Consider the following 24047-nt stretch of genomic DNA (forward strand, 5'->3'; position numbering starts at 1 on the left):
CAAACCCTGGACCTGGCTATGGGTGACAGTTTCCTGTTCGCTCCCACTCCTGGGGAGGATGGGCTCCATCCCCTAAGGCAGTTCCACCCAAAGGTGGTGCAGGACCAGCAGACGAGGAGGTCCTGGGTTGGGTCGCTGATATGCTGGGGCCTAGTGCCATGGCCAGATGAGATGAGACAGGCAAATCTGCCAGGATCTGCCTTCCCCAGATGTGTTATGGTGTTGAGATTTTACAAAATATGTTGGTTAGTCATGAACAACACATTTCGAGATTAGTTATAACAGCATGCATGGGTGTTCCAATTGCCCCCATAAAACAGACTTGAAACAGTTGCATAGCAAACAGAACACATGCATATATGGAATCACATTAGGCATTATAACAGGATGCAAGTGACATTAATAGCAACAGCCCACCAATGATAGCATTTGAACGGGGAACATTAATAATCAAATGATTCAATATTTGTAGACCAATAGGACAAATGTCCCAACAGTAGGTTTGGAGAAAAACATACCTGTTGATTATGTGTGTATATTGGTGCAGATAGGGAGGGGGAGAGAGAGAGATGTCAATTAACAACTGTATAGGCTTCAATTGTTCACAACTGTACTGATCATTACTCTCCAGATATGATGTCCCTTTACATCTACCTATGGCCTTGGGGTGGGCAGTGGAATGTTTGCACACAGTGTATTACTAAAGCCTTCTTAAAGCTAATGCATACATTTCCTTACCTGGCAGACTTGTCTAGGAAATATCTGTTAACACTACACATATTCACATATTCAAAGTTACATATCTGACACTGACAGGGGTTTCCAACACTCATGCCGTGTGTGTGTGAGTTGCTGCCATATTTTGCCTGGACTTCTTTGTGTTACCTTGGGTATTGGCAGCAGTGACCACTAGCCATGACAGTGTGACACATGAGGGACATTTATTGGAAGAAACCACTTGGTGTATGTACTTATCTTGCGGTCATTTGCAGCCCTGGGGTTGGACAGTGGAAGTATTGTACACAGTGTATTAGTACAGCCTTCTTACAGCTAATATAAACATTTCCTTACCTGGTAGATCTGTGGAGGTAATTTTTGTTAACACTACCTGACTGTTTCTACATAAATTCACATATTCTTAGGTGAAATTATGCATAAAGCTTACTACCACTCCTGGGATTCGAACCGTGCCTGTTTGTGCAAAAAGGTACAACAAAGCTGTCTTTCATCACAATGAGCTATTGAAGATTTGCAACATTTTGCTTGCCTGTTTTCTGACTAATACTCTCTTGGTTGGACAATCTGACCTTGTAATTCTGACATTCTTGCATGGCAGATAGTTCTTGTACTGTGTATTAATACTTTGACATATTACAATCTGGAAAGCAATGTTTAACACAAAGCACTGTTGTAAGGGATACAGTAGAATAGTTTACACATTACTATTCAGGGATCATATCCTGGTGCATGGAACATTTTATATAGTTGATATCCTGTTTTACAGCTCGGCAATCTTTGTCAGATGAGTTTCAATTAATTCATGCTGTCAGAGCCATAGCTGCTGTGCAGAACCTGTACACATTTAGATTCATACCACCACATACCAAAGTAAATACAACAGTCTGGAGTTTTTAGTTTTATTGAATGGTACTGACACTTTTATTGATAGATATCCTGTACATCATTATTACTCTGCTGACGTCTCATTTATTCATTACACACAGTACACATTTTAACCTACTCCTTTCTATTTATTTGCCCTGAATACTGCAAGCTAGATTTGTACTCACCAGCCACCTGGTGCAGCCTTAGCAACCTGCTGGCATGGGTGTCTATGTTCAGCCCTCTCATCTGCAACTGTATAGGAGATAAAGAAACATTTATGCATACCTATTGCTCACATATGCAGGCTGGACTTTGGTAATCAATAATTGATACTGATACTTACTGACTTCTGGGACATTCTCTGTCCATGCGTCTTGGATCCACTGGTCCAAGAGCTCCCTCTTTCTATGCTTGAGGCCAACAAAATGATGCTGGACCTGCTTACCAGTTTGAGGGGTGGCAGTAGCACTGGTTAGATCATGTGTGAAATTGTCCCAAGCCTCTGCTTTGCATTGGGAGCTCTGGTACTGGCCCTGCAGCAGTCTGTCCTCATGGTCTTTAACTAGGAGTCCAACCATGACCCTGGACTCCTGAATGCCCCAGCACTGTGCCCAAAAGCACGAGCCCTCTCCTACACCAGCCATTGTGCCTGCAAAGATGAGCTACAACTGGTTATGGTTGTATTCCCACCTTTGAGGTTTAAATAGAGCCAAATTCCCACCCTTTACCATCACTGGAACATTTTGAATATGCTAAGCTAAGTGACACATAAACCCACTTAGCTAAGGTTGGCAGTGTTTAAAGAGTTAGATGTTGAGCACTGCTTACCAATGTACAAATCCACTTAGCTGAGCTACTTATTGCTTAGCATTTACATTTAAGCAATGCTTACACCAGCTTAGCATAGCTGAGCAGTACTTAGCATGGGTCAAATTTCATTTTATAGAGAATCAGTACTGTGGGGTTGATTCATCATTACTGACATATTATAATTTAATATTTACCTTCCATGACATCCCCCTATGTGCTTTCATTACATTATATTCTTGTGTGACTATACTCTATGGGGCACTTGTGTTTATATGGAGTTTTGACATATTTTCTAGACTGGCACCTCACTTTTGGACCTGCTACAATACCCTGGTTGACAATAAAGATTTGCTACATCTTTTACATTTACAAAAATAATTTTAACACTATTTCCCACAGAAAAATAAGTTGCCTGTCTTGGTACTCCAACCATGAACACCTGCATGTAAAGCCAGGACTCTAATCACTTCACTATCTCAGCTTGGAAATTTTACCTGCATACTTGCATTTATCTCCTATGGAATGTTTAAGCAATGGTAAGCCGAGGGCCCTAACGCACACCTGCTTAGTTAAGCTTAAACATTCCTTCGTCTAGGAAAAAAAGTATATATTATTATTATATTATTATGTTATATAAGTGAGTCTTGTGATGTTCTGACAACTCATTGAGGACTGCAAATGTGAAATAATGGCATTCATTTGGCATTCAGGCTTCTATCCTTCAGGGACTCTTGCTAATACATATCCTGTTTTCTATCAACTTTCTAAGTGTGTGAGGGCAATTTTTCAGACATGTCCCTATTTTATTGTGTTTTCCCTCCATTATGTGTGCCTTTGTCCACATGCACTGCTGTCAAGTAATATTGGCATACATTTGTTTTTATACTTCTACCCTTCGGTAATTCATGATAAGGCATGACCTGTTTTCTATCAACTTTCTAAGTTTAGTGGGAAATATGTGTGTTGTGTCCCTTTTGAGGGATTTAGCCCCCATTATTTGTGCATTTGCACACATTTCCTGCTATAGCAGATTGAGGAGGTGTTGTATGGCACTTTGGCAATGCAGGGTGTGTGTCACAGAACCTGTCACACACCCCTGCATTGCTTTCTTGCTGCTGTGTTTATTTCAGTGTCCACGGACACTGAAATGATCATTTGCTTCATTTCAGTGTACACGGACACTGAAATACTGGCATAATATTAAAGTTTAAAGTAAATCTCTAATATTATGCCAGATCAATTTAAAAAGTGCCGCACAGCACTTTCTGAGTGCAGGGGGTGTGTTCAATGTCCTTACACTACTTAGACATGCCCCCTGCACTCATTCACATGCCCCCTGCACTCATTCACAGTTCTTGTCCATATAGGTAGAACAGCAGCACACCTTCATGAATATGCAAGGCACACTGCTGTGCTATATGGACACAGACCACTCTGTGCAAGAATAGTGCTATTTTTGCATGGAGTTTATTGAATCAAGAGGAATGTTTACAAGCAGCTGTGCTGTCTTCTATATGCCATATTACATCCTGTTTGTATATATCTGTGTGTTTAGGTATCAACTATTTTGTTACACAGTAGTTTTAACATGAAAGCAATTTTAATTCTGAAGAACTTTTTAAATTTTATTTTTACATTTTTTTATATAAATATATGCTACACAGTTATCACATTTTTACGTTTGTATATAGATCCATGTGTTGTAATTGTAGAAGGTACACACTGCATAAAAGGATACTATATTATTTGTACTTTAAACAACATAAGAAGAAATTCAAGCTTTTTATATATATGGGCAGGTTTTAAGTCCTTTTTAATATTTAAACATTTACATTACTTATTTAATTAGATTCAATTAACTGGTTCAGTATAAAAGCACTCATTGCACTGTCTTGTTTTATTCTGACGAAGTCTGGTTTTGAAGATGAAAAGCTATTTGTGCATGTGTCAGCTTCAATAAACTTGATTTGTGGTCTTTTAAAGTTATTTGTGTGTGATTTGCTTTCTAGGGTTGGAGTCTGCCCAAAGCTGGAATTGCGTTTTTCATTTTTTGGTGTTGTTTTGGATCTTTCCAGAATGGTTTTCCTCAATTTTGTTTTGTTTGTGAAAACCTGTAATAAGATAGGATCATAGCATCATAGGAGATTACTAAGCTAATGGCCCTGGGTTCCTTACAAGCCTAACCAAGAGTTTATCCCCAAAAAGAAACCTCAGTCGGCACCTGTCACCACTGTCAATGAGGGACACAGGTGGAACCAATTTATCCCAGTGTCATGGGGTATTACAGAAAAAAGACTGCATGTCAATAGTCACAAATATAGCATCACAAGAGAATTCTGTTTCATTCAATATTTTCAAAAATTGCCAGGAGTCTTTATAAACTTGTTGAATATTAACTACGCCTGACTTAAATTTCTCATCCAAAAATTTTGCAATATGATACGTTTTTGACTGTTTGACATCCACACTAGGATGGAATGGGGGGTTACTAATTTCCTTATGAATCTTTGGGATGCCAAACATGCTTGCCACCACTGGTTTGTCATTGAACATAAAGTCATAATCTTGCTTTGAAATACTTCCTTCAAGCCACGAGTCATTTAAAGTTACACAATTCTCTGATAACCAACATGTATTTCATTTTTTGATACTGACTCATAACCATCAGTGAATAACAAGCAATTCATTCTGTTCATGTAATCTGCATGATTCATAATGATAAGCCCACTCCCGTTGTCAGGTTTTATAATCCTAATATTACTGTCTGTTGTTAATTCTTAAAGAAGGTCAACTTCCTGGCTACTTAAATTGCTACAAAAATTAGACTTGTAGCACTTATTAAATGCTCTAATGGCATTTTCACAACTTTTCTCATACATATTAATGGAAGAGTGCAATGGGGAATTAAACACACTTGGACATTTTAACTCAGTGCTTACCCTATTAGTAAAATCATTGTTGTTAAACCAAAGACCAAAGTTCAGTATACACTTGAACGAGAGCACTTAATAAACTGTTTGTGGTGAATAAATGTTTTTTTCTGTGGAATTGTGCTGTCTCTTTATTCATTGCTTCCTGGCTTGCTGTGGTTACTGGTCTGGATCTTTTGGATTGTGTTTTTTTCATGAGCGAGGCTGTGGTGGACTGAGCTATGGAAATTTCTTTGAATCCTTGTAAGTTGACCCAGCTTTTACACCAGATGCAATGTCAGCCGAATATATGGGGAAATGTTACACAGACAAACCAAGTTACATTGGGATTCAACAGCACGTTGGTCTTGCCACTGAATCAAGCAACTGGACCTGCGTGCTCTGGGAGAGGGCTAGATCAGGTAAATTCTGTTAATAGTGACCAGCATTTTAGGACCTGGAAGAACTGTAATTTAAATTTTACAGTTAACTTAACCCAAAGTACTAGTAATGCCCACTCTAACAGTTGCTTAAGTGATAAACTCAAGGACTTTGAGCAACTGGTATTTAAATATAAAAAGATTCAGCTTGAAAATGCTTATTTACAGAAGAATATTGACTGAACATTATACCCAAAGGATTAAGAATGTGGAGATATCACAATGGTATAGCACACAATAAGAATATGTTTCAAGAAGTACATTCAATTTTCAACAGGACTAGGACTGACTTGTTGCATGTAATTATGAAATACAACAATGCTGGGTTACAAAACTTGTCTACTGAATTGGATTATTTAAACAAGCAGATTCGCGCTGATCTGCTTTTTGACCATTATTTTACAAATTATGACAATATTTTTCACAAAGTATACACTAGCTGTGATCAACTACTTCAAAGAAAAATAAACAAAATAAAAAGAGACATTGCAGAGTTTGAGAGTGAAGAGGCATATCCAAAACCACCAAGTTTCCATGGAAATGGCCCTTTATCCAGTCAGTGTGCGGCAGAGGCTTCAAGGGAAGGAGGAGGCAACCAGGCCTTAGAATCCACCCCTTTTGACTCAGAAACAGTGAGATGTTCAGAGAGAATCAGGAGTTACCAGCAGAATGGCCAGAGACAACATTACAAAACAAACTATGTGAACCAGGGAGCCCAACCGAAGAAACAGCGGTACCGTTGCTAACCAAAACAAGTTTGAATTCAAGTTTACAGCAAGGTATTGACACTTTGTGGTTAACAACTCTAAAAATGACTTTCACATTTACAATTATTCTGACATGGAACTTTGTGCTATGCATGCAGATTTGTTAGCTAAAGGGTTGTCGTTTGTTCCATTATAACATATGGACTTGGTAAAAACTATTATTGATGTGAAAATGTATACAAGAAAATTGAATCCATGTCTTTGGTTTAACAACAGTGATTCTACTAATAGGGTAAGCACTGAGTTAAAATTTCCAAGTGTGTTTAATTCCCCCATTAATATGTATGAGAAAAGTTGTGAAAATGCCATTAGAGCATTTAATAACTGTTACAAGTCTAATTTTTGTAGCAATTTAAGTAGCCAGGAAGTTGACCTTCTTAAAGAATTAACTACAGACAGTAACATTAGGATTATGAAGCCTAACAAGGGGGTGGGCTTGTCGTTATGAATCATGTAGATTACACAAACAGAATGGATTGCTTGCTATTCACTGATGGTTATGAGTCAGTATCAAAGAATGAAATACATGTTGGTTATCAGAAAATAGATGCAACTTTAAATGACTTGTGGCTTGAAGGAAGTATTTCAAAGCAAGATTATGACTTTATGTTCAATGACAAACCAGTAGTGGCAAGCATGTTTCGCATCCCAAAGATTCATAAGGACATTAGTAACCCCCCATTCCATCCTATTGTTTATGCCAAACAGTCAAAAACATATTATATTGCAAAATTCTTGGATGAGAAATTTAAATCAGGCATAGTTAATATTCAACAAGTTTGCAAAGACTCCTGACAATTTTTGAAAATATTGAATTAAACAGAATTCTCTTGTGATGCTATATTTGTGACTATTGATGTACACAATCTTTTTTTTTTGTAATACCCCATGACATTGGGTTAAATTGGTTAGAAGAGCAGTTGCAAAAACATGTGGGGTATATGGCAAATGAAGTGTATACTTGGTGTACCCTTATGGAATAAGTATTGAAACACAACTATTTGTATTTTGAAAGACAATTTTTTTAGACAGGTGACTGGAGTTGATATGGGGGCATGTGCCCCCACCTTTGCCAACTACATTATGTAATTCTGGGAAAACCACTATATATTCAATGGACCCTATGTGAGAAACTGGGTGTTCTATATTAGATTTTTGGATGTCATTTTTATGTTGTGGAAAGGGCCTTCCAATATATTAAGTGAATTTTTAGAGTACATAAATAATACAGTTGAGTATTTAAAATTTTCTTGTACGCGGGATATGGAATCCATTGCTTACTTAGATGTAAGAGTATCAAAGGATAGGGTGAACAGTAAATATGTCTCCAATGTATATCAAAATCCTACATTTTCGAATTTGTACTTTCACTATTTAAGTGGGCACGCACAATACCAGAAAAAGACCATAGTTAAAGGCCAGTTTGTGTGAGTAGCCCATATGGTTTTAGAATACACCGATTTTTTGACTGAATGGGGGAAACTAATGGAAATTTTTATTGCAAGAGGTTACCCTTGTGAGTTAGTTAACAGCATTAAGCTTGAGGTAGTACATAAGAGAGAAAATGGCACTTACCTTCCCATTTTAAATAGCAATCAAAGTATGCTATCTCCAGTTGACAATGCAGGTCCATTGGATAAAATGGTATTTATTACTACCTATTGTTTTGATTCACAAGAAATAGTGTCCATTACACACAATAATTGGTGGATTTTTTTCTAATGACATTGGCATAATACAAAAACTTGGAACAACTCCTAGAATAGCATTTAGAAAGGACACCTCTTTTAAACAATTATTAGAAAGGGGTAGCACCCATAGTTTGACAAACCCACGTAAAAAACTGGCACATATAAGTGTGGGAGTTGTAGCCAGAGTAAACACATACTTGGCACAGAGCATGCGCTCATAGCTAACAGAAAATATGGATGTAACTAATATTTCAGTTGCAATTCTTGTAATGTACTATGTGCAGCTTTATGTGACACATGTCCAAGTTTTTATATAGGGAAGACTTCAAGGAGACTAAGAGATCAAGTATATGAACATTTTTTAGATATAAAAAATAAAGAACTTACCAATGCATTGTATACGCACATTAGTATTAATCACTGACATGATTTTAAGTTTCATGTTTTAGATTATGATAAGTTTGATGAACAAGGTAAAACTACTGCAGCACATTTAAATTATAAAGAAGTTTTATGGCAGATTAAGTTGAACACAACTGTTCAAACAAGATTAAATGAGTGTTGTTCATTAGCTCCCATTTTAAAATTGAAGTATTGTGATATTTAGATGTGTGTGTGTGGGGGGGGGGTCACCTGGGTTAGAATTAGAATTTTAAATCTCTGTGTCTTTAAGTGTTCAGTCTTTGATGGTCATGTGATTTTTTGAAACTGTATAATTAAAAAGTTGAGATTGACTTAAGTTTTCTAATGAAGTTCAGTATACACTTGAACAAAAGTGCTTAACGAATTGTTTCTGGTGAATAAACATATTTTCTGTGGAATTGTGCTGTAACTTCATTCATTGCTTCCTGGCTTGCTGTGGTTACTGGTCTGGAACTCTTTTGGATTTTGGTATCTCTTTTATCTTTTTGTCTTTGCCTTACAACCTGATTTAGCTTCTCTGTGCAAACTACTGACTTACTTTCCAGAAGCTGATAAAGTGCTTCTGATGCCATCTTCTTTGCTATTGCAACTCCCTTCTTAGCCTCGTTGTTAGCCAACAAGCATTCCTTACTAACCTTGTCTGTGTTTTGTATATCCCAATTTTCCTGTACTCCTTCTTTCTTTCAATGACTTCCTGGACTTCTGCATTCCACCACCACCAGCTTTCATTATGTACCTTATTTATAAACCTGGCTCAGCCACATATCTGGTCTGTAGTCCTCACACATGCAGTTGTGAGGCACAGCCATTCTTCTTGAGCTCCACTTATTTCCGCTTCTTAATGGGGTGCTAGAGCAATGAGTAATTCCTTGACCTGTTGTGTTTTAACTCCAGTCAATTTCCAGGTTGCCATCCTGGTCTCTGTTGACCTTAGACCCTTCACTGACCACTGCTTGCATCTGACTGTGGCAACCGGTTGTTTATGCTGTGGGCCAACTGTTTCACTGGGGATAACTTTGCAATTGCTGATTCTACACCACTGCTTTTTCCTTACTAAGTGGAAGTCTACATGGGTTGTGTGTTGGGTGCTCTTGTGACTGTCTCTGTTTCTTTCTGAACCATGTATTGGCTACTGTCAAGACACTTTCCAGACAGAAGTTTGGAGTAGCCGCTCCTTTTTTCCTCTTGTCCCACTCATGCAGACCCAGGCAGTCATTATATCCTGTTTTGTCTGTCCAGAAATGTGCATTCAAATCACCCATTATAATCACCAATTCATGTTGGCCTGCTTTACCTAGTGTGTTCTGCAGCTGCTGTCTGAATACACTCATTTCTTCACTGATGTGGGGCATAGGCTGAGATTATGAATAGTGCCCTATCATTAGGCTGGAATCTGATTGACATAAGTCTGTACTAATTCTGAAGACATCCCTTATTGCCTTTTGAAACCTTTCTCTCACCATGATTTCAACACCATTTTTAGCCTGTTGTCCTTCTTAATAGTAGGAGCTGCATCCCAGGCCAAGTGGCTTTGCTGCACTGCCCTTCTAACTTGTCTCTTGGATGCATAGGGTGTCCAGCCTCCTCCTTACCTTAATCTCATCCACTTCCCAGCTCCATCCTGTCAGTGAATCTACGTTGAATATAACAATTCTTAGTTCATGTTTGGCAGTTTGATTGGTTTTATCTCCAGTTATCACTAAATAGAGCTATCCTAGGTAATCCAAGCTTGGCAAATGGACACCAGCCATTCAATATCTTATTGATCCAGGGCTGCTGGGCTTTATCACAGATGCACACTGGCCAATATAGGCACATACACCCTTCCCATCTTTAGTATGACTCCTTGCCATAGGGCAGAGTAGCCAGGGAAATACCCATGCCCATTTGGCGATGTTAGTCAACACAACCAAATCACCTAAAGCCATATTTTACACCAAGTGTCTAGCTCTGCCACAGTACACAGTCTGTTATCCATGTTCTCCTGTCTTGAGGAAACTGCGCACCACAGTAGATGCACAAAGAAGATGGTCTATAAATCTCTTCCACCTATAGAGCTTAATGTAGAGTCTGTGCTGCTGCCCAACACTCCATCCTTTGGTGAGTTTGAGGAGGAAACAGCATGTTTTTCAGAGGTGGGAGCAACCCCAAAGAGACACAGGGAGAACATGCATATTCCAAGCAGGCATTGGCCAGAGATCAGGATTGAACCTTGCACCTTGTGCGTGGGAGGTGAAGACCTACACCCTATAGCTTACCTTTATAAAAAAAACTTCCTGTAACACTACCATTATTCAGACAAATTTGAGGCTAGTGTTATTGGGGGTTTTAGTGTCAGATCAGGAAAGGAAATCATTTTGCCTTCTAAGTATTTTGCATTTTCAGTATTTAGGGAATTTGATGTTAAGTATCTTCAAACTTCACAAATAAAAACTCCTCGGGTTACCCAGTGTTGGAGATGCAGTCAAAAATGTAAAAAACAATGAAAAATAGCTGGGTCAGAAACAAACAAACTTTTTAATATAATGACATGAACAGAAACACTAAAAGTATGCAGGTTAAGCACTTTCATCTGATAATGTGGACATCTAATGAACCATAAATAAATCTAGCACAAAAACGGTTTAAAAATAATGAATGAAACAACGCTCCCATCAAGGTGACCAATCACTGAAAGGCACACCTGTCAATACTAGCCAATCAAGAAATACAGAAATTGATTACATATTTGGTTGCTAAGTACTAGTTATAACTCTCCAAAATGTTACGGACCAAACTGCAAAATAAATAGGGTGAGCTCAAACTGGTCAATCAAATAAATAAAAATGAGATAATAAACATAACAGTTTTAAAAATACATGCAGTAAAAAATTCAACTAGCCAACTGCTAAAGCTTGCTTTCTGAACTCACTGGCAATGAAAATAGTTTCATTAAGCCCCTTAGAGGTCATTGCATTAAATCTTAATTGCCAGTGCAGTTCTCTGTGTAATACCCTATTCTCCCAATCGCCATTAAAAGGTAACAATTTAATTTGCTCCAAAGTTAAATAAGGAATCTGTTTGATTCACATTGATTGCACTATTTATTTTACAATTTGGTCCCTAACATTTTAACATTTTAATAAATATACATCACACACACACAAACACACATTTCATCATTATGTATGCCATCAACATCAGGTGAGGTACAAAGTCTACAGACAATGCATGATAAGTGTGGCCATCCTTCCTTTATTTAAAACTATTTGAATCTGTTACAGGTCACATTAACCACATCTTGGCATTTTCCTTTTTGATCTCATCATTAGAAGCAACCAAATCCCATGCATTAAAACAGCAGGTTGATTTTGAAAGCAGAATGCCTGTTGCTGATGCCATAACTCTCATAATCATGACATGACTAAAGGACAGTAACACACAGTTTTGCAGGGTGTAATGTCAGGACACCTTTCATGACAGCAGGTGGGTATATCTGTAGACAGTGACATGGACTCACACACTCAGCATAATGAGGAAATATCATTACAGTGGAAGGGTGGGAAATCCACACAGCTCAATACCTGCTTTGTGTATACAGCCTGAACCCCTTGATGAAGAGGCTACCCTTTTGGTAATAGCAGTACCTACTATCACACCTGTATGCAGATGTACCAGGCAATGACATATTTTCCAGTTAGCTCCAGGGACATACCAGGTCTTGGCTGCCCAGAAGCAGATGTGCAGTGATATATTTTGAGCTCAAGCTACTGCTACTGAGAGCCAGGTAGAGATGATTAGAGTATTGCAGGTTATATGTGAGGTATTTGACCATTATATAGGAATGGTGTAGGCCAAAGACAATGCCTTGATGATTCTCATGTGCAGTATGGTTGCACCCCCACAACATCCATGTCAGTGTTCATTTGCACAAGCCTGAATACTTACCAGACATGCATAAGGAACACAGGTGGATATAGCTGCCTACATGCATGCATGGTGGATAAGTAGACTGGACACCACATGCATTTTAAAAATGTGCTGTAAGCACTAAGATGGACTTCCCAAGAAGAAGGCAGCCGGGCATCATCAGACTTCCACAGCATGTGGTAGAACCTCTTAGGCAGGGTCTAGGTCCCACAGCATGGTCTGGTCAATGTCAAGAGGTTCACCTGCACCAGTCCCATCAATGGAGCAACTTAAAATCAAGACTATATGCCAACATGTGCTATCCATCTATGGGAACATCACCGACATTATTCTTAATGGATATTGTGTATGATGCAGTCTGAATATAACTTAGATTTCCGAATCAGTAACAGTAAAACAGTCCTCACCCAGCAGTCAGTTTCCAAACATGGCTAATGCTGCAGTTCTTACCTATATATGAAAAACATTAAAGAGACAAAACTTGTGTGGGGGGGGTGAATTTCCTGTACAAAAGATATCCATCATACTCTGTTCCAGACACTGCAGTGAAAAATCTCAGTATAATCCAATACCATGTGCCACTCTGCATAGCCAACATGTGACATGGCATGCATCAAGTATTAGCTATGGGAATTTTTTGGATGCTCAGTAAGTGCTTGTCATGACTAGATACATCCTATTTGCCTGCACAGTTGTACACCATGCACAAGCCAGCAACAAGAGTTGCCATGCTTCTGCCATTGGCTGGCTCCTGTCTCTATCTTCAGTGGGGGGAGGAATGATAGAGGTAGCTGCACTGCCTCTGTTGGTGACTGGCTGATAGATTACCTCTCTGCTTTGGAAGACTGCATTAGCTCCTATCCTGGCTCCATTTCACTTTCAACACTATAGACAATAAAAGTTCTAGGCTCTGCCAGAATGGGGTTGCTGGTTTGAAGCTTGTTGCTAAAAACATCCATATACATACATTTGATTTTTTAGGCCAGCATCTTTTGAAATTACTGCTATTTATTTTTTATGTATGTATGTATGTTATGTATGTATTTATTTATTTATTTTATTTTATTTTATTTCCGTTTTATCCCTTTCAGAAGAGTCCTCAGAAGAACAGTTCCACATACAACAAATAACATGAGCAAACAATAAAGATAAATAAGAAATTGATTACACTTAAGAAAGCAAATAAGAAATATTCATAAATGAAGAAAGGGTGCATTAACACTGAACACGGGAAAGGTCCTGAAAATGGTCTTTAGACCAGAGCACCTAGCCAGTTAACAAATGTGTAAATAAAAAAATAAATGAAACACACTTTTAAAGACTTAACATACATGTTGATGTTGTCCATGAAACAGTATATATAATATGCTTACTTTCTAAGAAAACAGATTGCAGTAAACTTTTTCCTGTTCAGCAACTTATGATTTTAAATGTTAATACTGTGGCAGTTTAATGTCATAATAGCAAGAGAAGGGCTTGTTAGTCTGTGCTGTTTATCAGATAAAGTAGGCATGTAAGAAGGTCAGTATGAAGGAAGAAAGTAAGGGCAGAGAACGAGTTTGTACTTGAGAAATATGAAGGTACGATTAACATATGTGAAACTGTGTTAGTAATGTGATTTTAATAGTTGTTCAATTATATGTACAGTACATGGATTAGTAGTACAGTGAGAACTTTTCTTTCCTGGTGATGCATCAAAGTAGTTTCTTTGTTTGGGTAGTAATTCTTTTACTCCATTTTATGTCTTGTTTTTTGTGTTTTACTTTGTAAAATGTTAGTAATGCATATGAGGCTCTGCTTATGTACTTTATTTAAACAAAATATATCCTACTGCACTATTTTTTTTTTCAGTTTGAACCCCAAACTGTTTTACCTGACTGCATTTTATTTTGCCTCTCACTTGGGTTAAGGCTGAAAATAGTGTTTAGATAACCCACTGACCCAAACAAACAGAATATGTCAACTTGGCAAGAACATGTTTGTTTACAGATAGGTCACAGAGGACTGAAGAATGTTGGAAAAAATGAACAACACAGCATGAAGAAAAAAAGACTATAAAAGCAGCATTACTATATCACAAAAATGTTAAAATACATAAAAATGGTATGGACAGAATACCCATCTTCCAAAGCTATCCACTACATTTTTTATAAGTTAATATTATCATATAAGAATATGATTCCAAGACAACACTGGATTTTTATAAGACAAGATAGGTTATCTAAATTTTAATGAAACTGATGCAGAAATAATTCTGAAATCAGTTGGTAAAATAATCGAGGGAATTCAGAAAGGATTGCTACAAGCAGAAAACTTTAATACTTGTATGATTCATAGACAGCCCTACCACTGAGATTTCCTGCCAGTGGGAACATCAGCACAGAGGCCGGGGGAGCAGCTAATGCCATATGCTGTCCATGCGTATCTGTTGGACTGTGTATGTGGATGAATAAGTAAGTGTGTCTGTAAGTCCAATTGACTATAAAAGGACTTGTTTGGTATTAAATGCATGTGTGCGTGTATGTGTGTGTGCGTGTGTGTGCGTGCGTGCGTGCGTGTGTGTGTGTGTGTGTGTGTGTGTGTGTGTGTATGTTTGTGGGAGTGTGTGTATGTATGCATGTTTGTGAGAATGTGTGTGTGTGTGTCAGAAAGTAAATATGTGAGAGCAGAAGAGAGTATCTTTGCCAATGTGATGCATGGGCCACCAACACTAAACGTCTCACAGGTCTGACACCACTAGTGTTAAAAAATTGTAATTCACAAATATAGTAATGAGCCGATAATGAGGTCTTTCTTACTGTGGCCATAACTGTCTCTGAATATCATTTTTTTTCTCCTTCATGTAACCTGATCTACCAGTGGTAGGCAATTTACATGAGTGGTGTAAATCGTTCTTTGTCTAGGGAATGCCTTCTATATTTTCAAAGCGCTTTATATAGAAATTCCTACACAGAACATTTTTAACACCACATACATTTGGAAAAATAACCAACAGAGAAATTAATATATTTGGAAACATAACATTCAAATAATAGCTAGGTGGGAACTTTGTATTATGATTTACTACAAGACTTTGGAAACACTTTCAGAATATGGCCCAACCACTGTGTTCTAACAGATTTGTTATATCTAAATATCTAGCTCTATTTCATGATCTTTCTCCAAAATGTATAAATGAGGAGGAATTATCTTGTATGTGGTGTCTACTGGCAATAACAAGGAAAGTAATAAAAATGTGTAAAAATCAAATCTACCTGAAGTCTCTGAATTGTTCACCTCAGCTGATACAGTTTATAATCAAGGATTAGAGGCAGTTGTCTTAAGATCTAAAGGAAAATACTTGCATTATAAGCATTTAACAAAATTAGTATCATTACTGGATACAATTAATGAAAGCATTATGTGCAGATATGAAATAATTAGTATTTTGTCTTTGGAGAGATGGTATGAAAAGTATTAATAACTAATAAATCTAGTTTTTTGTAAACAGACATTTTAATAGATACTAGATTTGTAAAATGTTTGACCGTAGTAGCATAAATTTTGTTTGTGGCTGAAAGAAATATTTTATTTTTAGAATATGATTGCTCTATATATATATATATATATATATATATATATATATATATATATATATATATATATTTATAGTTGAATTATTCTGATACATTATTTGAACATTTTAATAAAGATATTTTAAAAAAGAAAAAAGACTGTGCAGTACATACAGCACATATATAATTTTGAAACATGCATTGGTACATGCTTGCAGGTAATACTATAGCTTATCAAATCACCACGCCTGACTTCTCTGAGAAGTTATTGTGGGGAGGGCTATGTTCTATATAGCAGTGCCATCTCAAGGAAAGCGGTAAACCCTAGACCAAAAATGAGATACGATGTGATTTAAAGCAGTAGTAGGGTAGTAGTGACAAACTCTCCAAACTTAAAATACATTTAAAACAAGAAACATTTACAGACTATATAGAGACTTCAGTTTTCAGGAAAGCATAACTCAGGATCATAGGAGCAATGCTAAGCAAGCAATCACAAGGACCATGAGATGCCAAGCCAGGTGCACTTTTGAAAAGACACACTTAAAAGTTCTTGCCACCCTTCTGATGCACTTAATAGTGCTTTGTGCTCACTTCCTAAATCAGGCAAGGCCAAATATGATAATCCTGGTGGAAATTTGTGTCAACCCACTCAGTTATCAAGATTAGCCTTAAAGGCAGATAAAGTAGTACTTTTGTTTGACCTGTACTGTTAACAATCCATAGACTGGGAATGCATAACATTAGGAACTTATCCCTCCACTCAGCCTTATTTGCTTATTGATGAACATTTAGTTCCCCAGAACAAGTGATTCTTAAGCCACTAATTTTGTGAAGAAACAGAAAGTCAGGTAGGATATGATTTCTCATGGCTTGAAATCTGATATATAGGTCATCATGGAACACTCATCATGATACTGAGTAAAAGGAGTGTTGTGCTAATCTTTTGGGATAGGTAAAGGATTAAAGGGCTTTAATTATTTTTGTTAAAAATCATTGGGGTCTTTCCAGTTGAGTGACATGTTCAGATTCATGCTTACCAAAGGAGGCATTTTATTCAATGAAGGGTCTGATGAGGGAAAATTATACTGGCAAGATGACTTCTTTGGATATTGAAAATATTCCCTTTTAAAGTAAATGGGTCAAACAGAAGGGTTTTCCTGAATGTGGTAGAAACATGCTGATTGAATGGAAATGAGTGATCCACATAAGTACACAGGTCTATTAAGACCATATCTCTTGGAATAGGAGTACAACGTATAACATGATGTGGAATATGCCTTTTTTGCCAAATTGTACTATGCTGCACATTTTAGCATTTATCTTTTGACCATTTTCTGTGCACAAGGTATGTCCATAGTCTAGCCCTTGTTGGAGAAGTTTGATATCAGTGGATGAGCAAAACAATCCCCAGCTTGCAGATATCAGCAAACATATTCAACCACACTTCTTGGACATTGGCCTAAATGGCCACAAAGTAATTGACAAGCAGGAGATGACCAAGAACTAATCACAGTGGTATCCATTTAGTTACAATTTTATGTTCAAAGAGGGTATCAACAACTTTCACTAGCTGGGTTCTGTTTGCAAGCTAGTGGACAATGTAGAGACTTACATTAAGCTTCCCTAATATTTCAATAATACCAACATGAGGATAATGTCAAAAGCCTTGGGCAGGGCAAGATAATCAACTGCACAGAATGACCACTGTCCACAGCCTCTGCACCCTTTGCAAAGAAGTTTACTAGGTTCAGAAAACTAGACCTATCTTTCAGTAAACCAAATTAAGCTGGGTCTAGATCAATTACGGTATCTTTGTCTGCATCAATGACTTTTGCTATGGCTTTGCATGTAAGACTGAATGTGTTATAAAGCAGACTGCAGAGAAAATAGAGTCTTAAATGAACCATCTCTGGACTCACCAAAAAAAGTACATATGCCACAGTGGATTTGGCAGAAATTTGGATATTTATTCCTGAGAGAAAAAAAAAATCTAAATGAATAATAATGAAATCCAAAAGAACAAAAATGTACATGGTGCTCATAATGAAGCTAAGTGTTTTAGTGATACCAATGTAAACTGTCCAACAAAGTGTCCATCTTTTATGATCACCTTATTGCCTCTTGTCAGCTTGATGACGGCAGTGATGAGATTGTTCTATCTCAAGGTACATGAAAGTTGCTGTGGAGCAAATCATGACATACTTGTCATGAAGGCCATACTGAGATTTAATATTCTACTTAATTGTTCAATGTATTTAAATGAGTTGAATATGACAGCTATTTTGCCCAGTATAGTATTCTGGCTTTGGACTTCACTGACACAAAGTTGTAGAATAGTATGCCTTGTCATAAGGTCTGTATGTTAAATAAACAAAATGTAAATTTATTTTATGTGGAAATATTATAAAGATTGGAATTAAAACTAATTCTTGTTCTCTTCATAGCTTTCAGAAAAGTATGGTACAGTATATACCTTTCACATGGGCATGCAAAAGGTTGTTGTACTGACTGGTTATGATACAGTGAAGGATGCTCTTATAAACCATGCAGAAGAGTTTGGGAACAGAGGGAAAGTGCCTATTTTGAAAATGTCATCCAAAGAAATTGGTAAGTTTTACCTTGAAGAGTTAATTATTTAAGATGCATACAGCTGTACTGTATAACCAATTAATTTTGAAATATTTCTTGCAATAGCTTGCTGTGAAGGGCTGTCTTGATACTTAATTAGCTGAAAAATGAGGGAGGACTGTAATATGTTTATAATGTTTGTCTTTAAAAATAGAACAGATTAAATCTTTATTTTCAATCTGACAAGAAACCCTTAACAGTTACTTCTCTTAGGAGCATTTGCTCCTTGGATTTTGTTTTTCATTGGGGGGTATTGTTAGGAGTAGATGACAGTATGTGATCAGAGAGAGAGAGTATAGAGAGGTGAAGTTAGAGCTAAATTATTAGCTGAGCTATGTCATCAACTCTGTGCAGTTCTGAGCATTATTTCTGAGGTTTCTAACAAAGCTAAAAAAGGCTTTGTTGATGTCTTTGGCCTGGGTGGCTATTTTTAACTTGTGTCTTCTTCGGCTGATATGATCAGGGCTCTGTTAAGTTTAGGAAAAGTGTTTTTGATAGTTGAACAATTACATTTAATTTATGTACAATGAGCTTTATTTTTCTAAATTATAGAATGTGTTTCTATTATATTTATACAATATATGGCATTGTATTTTCTTTGGAGGGGTACAGACACATCAATGCAGCTATTTACATGTGCATAGAATCTGGGAGTGTAGGACATCTCATTCACGAATGGGTCATCAGGGTGGAAGGGAAGTTGAATTCAGTCAGTTCATCACTCAGTTTTACAAGATTAGCTTTGTAGTAACTTCAGAATAATGAGTTATTTGAAGATGTTTCTGTAAATTACCTTATGGACAAAATGATTGATTTATATTCCGATTTGACTAGGGATGAGATTACTACTGGTATAGAACAAAGCTGTTGCACACTGGTGAGAACCAAGTCTGGAATGTAATCTCCCCTAGTTTGAGTGTGGAATAGCTGATTCAGTGATTTTGCATTTATGAATGCCAGAAATCCCAGGGCATACATATTTGGGAATGTATAGGTATTCCACTTGATGTTGGGGAAGTTGAAGTCCCCTAGCAGAATCGTGTTTGGTTGGAAGTTTTGGGACTCCATCCTAGTCAGATAGGAGATGTGGGTCATGGGGAGATATAAAGAGAGTCCTGTAGTTGTCCATGATGTCATATGGAGTATTTTTTTTAACCTTGCACCAATGGAATGTTCTCAGTAGTCCTGATCCAGGTATCAATGCATTCCAGGATAAGGATTACCTGAAGAAAGTGAAGTTTTTATTGAGGCCCCTAGCTTTGAGCAGCAGTATGTCATACAAATTCCATTTTGTTATGTTGGAATCTTTTGAAGCCTGACATTCTCTAAAAAAAGGTATTGTGGGGATGGATAAGGTTTTTGCCAATATATGAAAGCGTTAGGGGGATAGGTGCAGGCCAACTTTGGCAAAGCAGTTAGGACTGTCTAATATCTCCTCCCTGGCTGATATATATTATACCACCTTAGAATAATACCAGAAGTTAAGGCAATTGTTGAAATTAATTATCTTTTGTTTATATTGCAACATCTTTCTTCTTTGGGAAGGTAAAATGCTACTTGGGCTAGGTTCATTCCAGCCTTGGACACATATTCTGAGAACTCCATCATGTTGCTCTTCATATAGTCCAGAGATGTGTGTTCATAGGTTCATAGGTGTGTACTAGGCTAATGGCTCTGGGGCCTTTACAAGCATAGCCATAGAATTACCCTGGCATAGTACCACCCGACCTTCTTTCCAAGTGCATCTGTCAAGAAGAGCCACTGGAGTTATCCCCGGGGTGAATTTTTGTTTCCCATCCACTCATCAAGATTTCTCTTGACGAGGGTAGCGAGGTGTGGTGCTTGACATGCATGGGATGTCTGTTCCATAGTATGGGCAGTCTCTGGGTTATGAACCTGTCCCTCCAGCATGTTCAGTTAATTGTGTTAATGAGGTTGAGGTCTCTGGAGCATGTGGTGTGGAGGGATTGGGATTTCTTTAGATGTAGCATTTCCAACAGAGCTGGTCTCAAGTTGTTTACTCCCACATGTACTATGACTGTGTCATATGTGTTCTTGTGGTGCAAGACGCTGAGTGCATATATGATGAAGCAAATCCTGGCCTCTGATAGGCAGCTAACAGTCACTCTCTCCTAGATCAGCCTGGTGAATGGTGCATTAGTATTACTCACAACAGAATCTGCTATGACTGGGAAGTTGGATTGTGTAGAGTTTTGCCACATGGGCTTTTGAGTTCACACATTATGAGTTATAGATGCATGTTTTATGGTGGTTACTGCCTGAGTGGAGTATTTGTGAGGTTGCTGAAGGTGCTTGTTACTTTGTCTGCATTTGGGAGGTCTTTGTGGTTCAGGTAGGTTACTTTTAAGAGCCTCAGCATATATAGGTAGGTCTCCATGCTTGATCTGTACTGTGTGTTAGGTATAGTGTGGTGTTGTGTGGTGCTGACAACCCATCTGGTATTCACAGTGGATGGGTATGAGAGCATTATCTTCAATGGCATTGTGTAATATCTATCTCCCACTGTATCATATTGCTTAAGTATTAACTGGTTGCCAGTAAACATGAGACAATTGTAAATTGTCTCAGGATGCCTATTTCTACCAAGCTGCCTGAAGAGATAGATGGAATTTGTGAATCCATATTTGTAGATGTACTGTACATAGGCTGCAGGGTGGGGGGTTAGTACCAGTGAGGTTTAGAACTGCTTTACTGGAGTGCTTTTGGAGTAAACAAAATAAAAAAGACAATCCAGATCAAAAAGAAACTAAGTTTAGATACAAAAAGCAAAGTTACTCTGCATGCAAACCAGAGGCTTATCACACAGTTGCAGAGAATGTTCTACTTTGAGGGATTTAGGAGGTTGTTTTTATACTGAAATTTAAAATGCTAAGTGTCTGTGTCTATACAAGGCACTACAAACTGCTGCATGATGGGCAGGGTCATGCAAAAACGTCTATTTTATATAGACATAGAAATGAAAAACAATAATGTAAACAATAATGTAAACAGCCCTTTGGACAATAGCAAAAGTGCACACTCTAGGGTTATGTAAGTAATCAGAAGCATAGTAAATGCTTGGTTTCCTTATATGCCTACCAAAGTTTTAAACCAAAGCTTCCTAACAGGACAGTGCGGTGGTAGCATTGTCACCTAACAGTAAGAGGTTCTCCAGTTCAATTCTCAGTTGGGGTACCTTCTGTGCAGAGTCTGCATGTCCTCCCTGTGTTGGTGTGGGTTTCCTCTGGGTGCTCCAGTTTCCTACCACAATATAAAGACATGCATCTGGAGTGTTTCTCCCTGGGCCTCTGCTGAAAATTGACTTTCTTCCAAGTCGGACATTCCCAGTTAGCAAATGCTAAATAAATAAAGTAAAAAACTCAAATCACAAACTAACCAAAAATAAGTCTAGATCCACTAGTTATAGTACTTTATAATGCAGAGAGCAGAAATAAAAACAGTTAATAAATACTTAACAGCATTTGTAGTTGACCAAAATCAAGTTATTTCAGTGATGTGGTTGCCAAACATTGTTGAGCTCTGTGAAAAATGAGTCACGAGTAGCCTAAATGTGATTATTTTATACAGGCAAAGAAATTCATAAATACTATAAACAGCCCTCTGACCAATAGCAGAAAAGCACACTCTTAGTTTCATTAAGTAATTCTAAACACAAAAAGCACTCAGTTCTCCTTTACTCCCACTAAAGTTTTAAACCAAAGTGTTCTAACTTATGATCACAAAACAGCCAAAATGAATGTGTATATATATATATATATATATATATATATATATATATATATATATATATATATATATATATATATATATATATATATATATATATATATATATATATATATATATATATGGGAGGAATAACTTAGACCAGCTGTAGGAATAGTTGGCAGCTGTTTCATCGGGTCTATATTAGAACACTGAACATTTGAAATGTCGAGTGTTCTAATATCGAGCCGTTTTCAGCGAGCACTGAAAATATTGAAGAAACAGGAAACCGAATTCTTTCCTTGGGAAAGAATTCAGTTGTCCGTTTCTGTTGCTTCAGTAATTTCAGAGCTCTGGTGGAAAGTTACGGGTCGGGTTCAGGTAAGTGTGCGATTGTGTGGACGTGTGGGTTAGGGTGGGTTAGGTGAGTTAGGGTTAGGGCATGGGTCAGGTAAGTGTGCAATTGTGTGGACATGTGGGTTAGGGCGGGTTAGGTGAGTTAGGGTTAGGGCACGGGTGAGGTGACTGTATGATAGTGATGGACATTAGGGTTAGAGTTTGGGTTAAGGTAAGTGGATAGTTAATGGTGTATGTATAGTTTAGTGTAGGGTTAGGTGTAAGAGTTTAGGTGTATGTGTGTGGATTGCTATTTGTTTGGTGTGCTTGTGTTGTGTGTATATGTTTTGGAACAGAAAATTTATTCCCTAGGAAAAAATTTGCTGTTCCGAATGATCAATGTTTTGTATTTTCGATTGCTAGGGTTCGATATTAGAGCACTCGACATTTTGAATGTTTGGTGTTCTAATATAGACCAGTTTTATCAACACAATTTAATTGACAAAACTGTTAATTGACAGTTGAGTGAGATTATTATAATATCAGGGTTGGAAATATGCCCTTTTCCTCGTACTGTGTGATCTCAGAATTGGTATATATATATATATATATATATATATATATATATATATATATATATATATATATATATATATATATATATATATATATATGTCACAGGAGTATGTTCAGTGTGTATGTGGGGGGTGCAGGGGGCATGTTCACTGCAAAAAACAATGTTTTTTAGTTGCATGTTCTGAGGTTATGTATCTGAGCATTTATAGTTTACTTCCACTTTTTTTCCCAATCATTCTGTGTCGAAGTTGTGGGCACTGACGTTTAGTAATTTAGATATTTTCCCGTACACCCTACCTGTCTGTCTGTTTATCTATCTATCTATCTATCTATCTATCTATCTATCTATCTATCTATCTATCTATCTATCTATCTAGCTAGCTCTCTCTTTGTCTCTCTCTCTCTCTCTCTCTCTCTCTCTCTCTAGCTAATCTACATTTCTATAGTTATCATATGTTTTGTTGATGATTCATTTAATCATTGACTTTTTTGGTGAAAAAAATGTTGGTATAGTTGTTCAAATTATGTTATTGTCAGTTTGCTAAAAGACTGACTAAAAAGTAATTATCTAGATTTCACTTGATTTGTGGTTGTGTGTTCATTGTGAGTATATTTAACTCCATAGGGTTTGGGGAGCTGAATCTTTCATGTTAAAGTAAATGTTTAATGT

At 37.2% G+C, this 24047-nt stretch overlaps 1 protein-coding gene across 1 annotated transcript in view; it reads left to right on the plus strand.

Annotated features, from left to right (window-relative positions):
- LOC122816775 (cytochrome P450 2K3-like) overlaps positions 1–24047 on the plus strand; it is a 490258-nt gene that overhangs the window by 65133 nt on the left and 401078 nt on the right. Inside the window, exon 2 of the mRNA XM_044089793.1 lies at positions 18556–18718. Within this exon, the coding sequence (XP_043945728.1) occupies positions 18556–18718 (163 nt within the window). The remainder of the gene's footprint in view (positions 1–18555; positions 18719–24047) is intronic.

Source organism: Protopterus annectens, chromosome 12.part0 (assembly GCF_019279795.1).
Source record: "Protopterus annectens isolate FY-2018-M chromosome 12.part0, PAN1.0, whole genome shotgun sequence".
In the NCBI taxonomy this organism is placed as follows: Eukaryota; Metazoa; Chordata; order Ceratodontiformes; family Protopteridae; genus Protopterus; species Protopterus annectens.